Here is a 3,247-nt window from a genome sequence, read left to right as displayed (position 1 = left end):
GCTACCATGAGCTTCACCTGGGCCTTCCAGAGGACCACTTTTCATGAGATAGTAAGCTCCTCCCCTTCCTCAGACCCTGGATGCCAGAAGAGACCTCTGAATCCAGGATTCCTAGCATTGGCTTAAGTAGGAGTGTGAAGTTCAGAATTCAAGGGTTAGAAGGATCTTAAGGAGTCAACCAGAGAACTGCCTATTCCAGCCCTCGGTTGTATATTTTATTGATCACAGCCACATGGACATATATCTGGTAAGGCATTAATTTACACAGTCTACAAACATTACTCAGCATAGCTGTGTAATAGAGAAGCATCTAGCCTTGTCCAAATGACTTCCAGGTAAGCCCTTTAAATTACCTGTCTCCTCAGCAGCCCCCACCTTGAGGACCAGTGTGGTGCCTGACTTGGTATACCCTGTTCATCTCAGTTGTTGTTTTTAATAATAATAACTCTGGTTTTTATTTTCTTAACTTGAAATAATGCAAGTTCACTGCAGAACACTTAGAAGATAGAAAGAAACAAAAGGAAGAAATAAAACCACCCATAGTCCTACTACCCAGTTAGCATCTAAGTATTTCCTATACAGGACAGGACATACTGACATACTCTACAAATACATTTTTTTCCTTCCACAGAGAAAAGACCTGCTTTTTTCATATAACAGTATCTACTGCATATTTCCTCATGGCACTTAACATCATTTTAAATGGTCCAGTCTTGTTTTAAAATCACACGAAATGTATAAAGAGCTACTGTTAGGTGATTAAAAATGCTACCAAGATTTTCTCAAGCATTATAGGATGAAAAAGATTGAGTAGTAATTTCTATTTCCAGAGAACTCAATTACTGCTGGTTTCTCAGGCCTCTGCCCTCTCTCCTCTCGTTTCTTTGTTCCCAGGGCAGAAAGTACACCAGTGATGTCGCGAAGATCTACTCCATCAATATCACCAATGTCATGGATGGGGTGGCCTCCTACTGCCGTCCCTGTGCCCTGGAAGCCTCTGACATGGGCTCCTCCTGCACCTCTTGTCCTGCTGGCTACTACATTGATCGGGATTCAGGAACCTGCCACTCCTGCCCCCCTGACACAATCCTGAAAGCCCACCAGCCTTATGGAGTCCAGGCTTGCAAGCCCTGTGGTCCAGGGACCAAGAGCAACAAGGTACCAGCAGTGTGTCGTGCATCCTAACCATGGTCCTCTGGACAGACCACCTCAGAGGGTACCAGGTCCTAGACGGGGTTCTTAAGGTGCTGATCCCCAAGCACTCCCTGCAGCATGCTCCCAGGCTGGAGTCCTGGAGGACACTCATCCAGGCTGTGAGTGTAGGTGGCAAATTCTTACCTGTGGTAGTTGGTTTTCAAGATCTAGGCCTCAGTCATGGTCAAGCCTATCTTCAAGAGACAGGCAAGGGAGATCTGTGACCATCTGGTCCAAAGGGTTATTTGGCATCTATGCAGAGACCTGAAGGAAAAAAATAGTGGGACCTGTGGCTCAAATTCAGCCTACTTCAATCCAGCCTATTCTTGTGAGAATTTGCCCCCTCTTCTTTGAGAATAACCCACCTTTCCCGGACATATAGTTAATTAATTGACACTGCTGTCTTCTATCCCAGTAGTTTCTTCGAATGTAGAAAAACAGTGCTGTTGGTCCCATGTACTGTCTGAATCTAAGAAAGTATTGTGACTAAAAGCTCTTAAGTATTCACTAATGATTTCAGATGAACTGCATTTTACTGATCACAACCACATGCATATACATCTATAAGGCATTATTTATACAGCCTGCTAACAGTGCTCAGTTTAGCTGGGCAGTAAGTGCAATAATTTTACAGACCCCTGACAACCTCTTTTGGGCACCCTGGACTTCTGCCACATAAACTTCTCCCCTGGGGCTCCCTCTGCTGCTATGTGAGGGAATGACAGCTGTGTCAGGCAGGTGCTGAGTGGGGACCCTAAAACAGAGCAAGGAGAATAAAGCCCCTTTTGAAGTTCAGTTTCCTACAGAGCACTTGCGAAAGGGGAAGCGAGGTTCAGTGAGTTCGATATGGAGGGAGGAGACAATGCTTTTAGTTTTCTCTCCTGCCATCCTGGACACCCTTCTTCCAGTTAGCACCCAGTTGTCTTCTGCTTGACAGTAAGAAGGGCTATCTTGTGTCTTGAGAGTTCTATAATCTAAGCATACGTAGGGGCAACACTATAGGATCTGACCCAACTACTTACTGAAAAATAATGGGTTTGGGTTTGTACATCATATATGTGCTAATAATTGAATGGTGAGATGTACATAAACCCCACTAGCCCATTTTACTTCTTTTAGTGCACCCGCCCCCTGCAATTCTTAATTCCTCTTCCTTCACCCTCCTTGGGCTGGACGAGTCTGGGTCTCCACTGTAGTCCCCTCAAAGGCCCTGCTCAAGCAGCCAGCCTGATGGCTCCCTTTCCCCTCAGATCCATTCTCTGTGCTACAACGATTGCACCTTCTCGATCAGCACTCCGAGCAGGACTTTCAACTACAACTTCTTGGCTCTGGCAGACACCATCTCTCTGGCCGGAGGGCCAAGCTTCACTTCCAAAGGGCTGAAATATTTCCATCACTTTACCCTCAGTCTCTGTGGAAACGAGGTAAGGTGTACAAGTGCTAACAATGTGAGAATTGAAAGGGGAAGCAAGTGGATCAGAGAACAAAGACGGGCATAGGAGAAAAGCTAGAAAACCTTCAGGCAGCAGGGGATTGAGAAGATGAAGAGGACCCTCTCCTCTAAAATTAAATCATTTGGGTAATTAAAATTTAGGAAAATAAAAGTGTTTAAAATAAGGTGTCCACTTACTCTTCCCTGACTTTTATTCCCTCAAATGAGTATATAAAAACTATATGGAGAGATTTTTTTCCCTTAAAAAAGCAGTTTTCAGTAATCATGGCACTTATCGTTTGTTTCCTAGAGGCTGGATAAAGGAAATTATTCTTAGATCAGTTACATGTATCTTTGCTGACAGAACAAAAGAAAGTAACATGAAGGGCTTTATAAGATAAGGAAAGTATGTTACAATCGGCCACTTCATGCTGCTGTAAATATTGTGGATCCAATCTTCAAAGGCAGAAATATAAAGGGTGATCACACCAGTAGTGCACTTGACTAAATTACAGACAAGCAAGGATTAGCACTTTTCGGAAAGTTAGTTTCAAATGTTACAAAATAAAGAATATACTGAGCATTTAGTTTGTGACACTATGTTGAGGTGAGGTCTTGACA

The 3,247-nt window shown here is 43.7% G+C and overlaps 1 protein-coding gene across 1 annotated transcript in view; it reads left to right on the top strand.

Moving 5' to 3' along the window:
* The window catches only part of KIAA1324 (KIAA1324 ortholog), a 63,406-nt gene that overhangs the window by 50,662 nt on the left and 9,497 nt on the right, over positions 1-3,247 (top strand). Inside the window, exons 12-14 of the mRNA XM_011369137.2 lie at positions 3-51; positions 895-1,158; positions 2,445-2,618. Of these exons, the coding sequence (XP_011367439.1) occupies positions 3-51; positions 895-1,158; positions 2,445-2,618 (487 nt within the window). The remainder of the gene's footprint in view (positions 1-2; positions 52-894; positions 1,159-2,444; positions 2,619-3,247) is intronic.

This window comes from Pteropus vampyrus, unplaced genomic scaffold (genome assembly GCF_000151845.1).
Source record: "Pteropus vampyrus isolate Shadow unplaced genomic scaffold, Pvam_2.0 Scaffold6, whole genome shotgun sequence".
Taxonomy (NCBI): domain Eukaryota; kingdom Metazoa; phylum Chordata; class Mammalia; order Chiroptera; family Pteropodidae; genus Pteropus; species Pteropus vampyrus.
The sequence above is the reverse complement of the archived record's forward strand: the minus strand, read 5'-3'. Positions and strand labels throughout refer to the sequence as shown.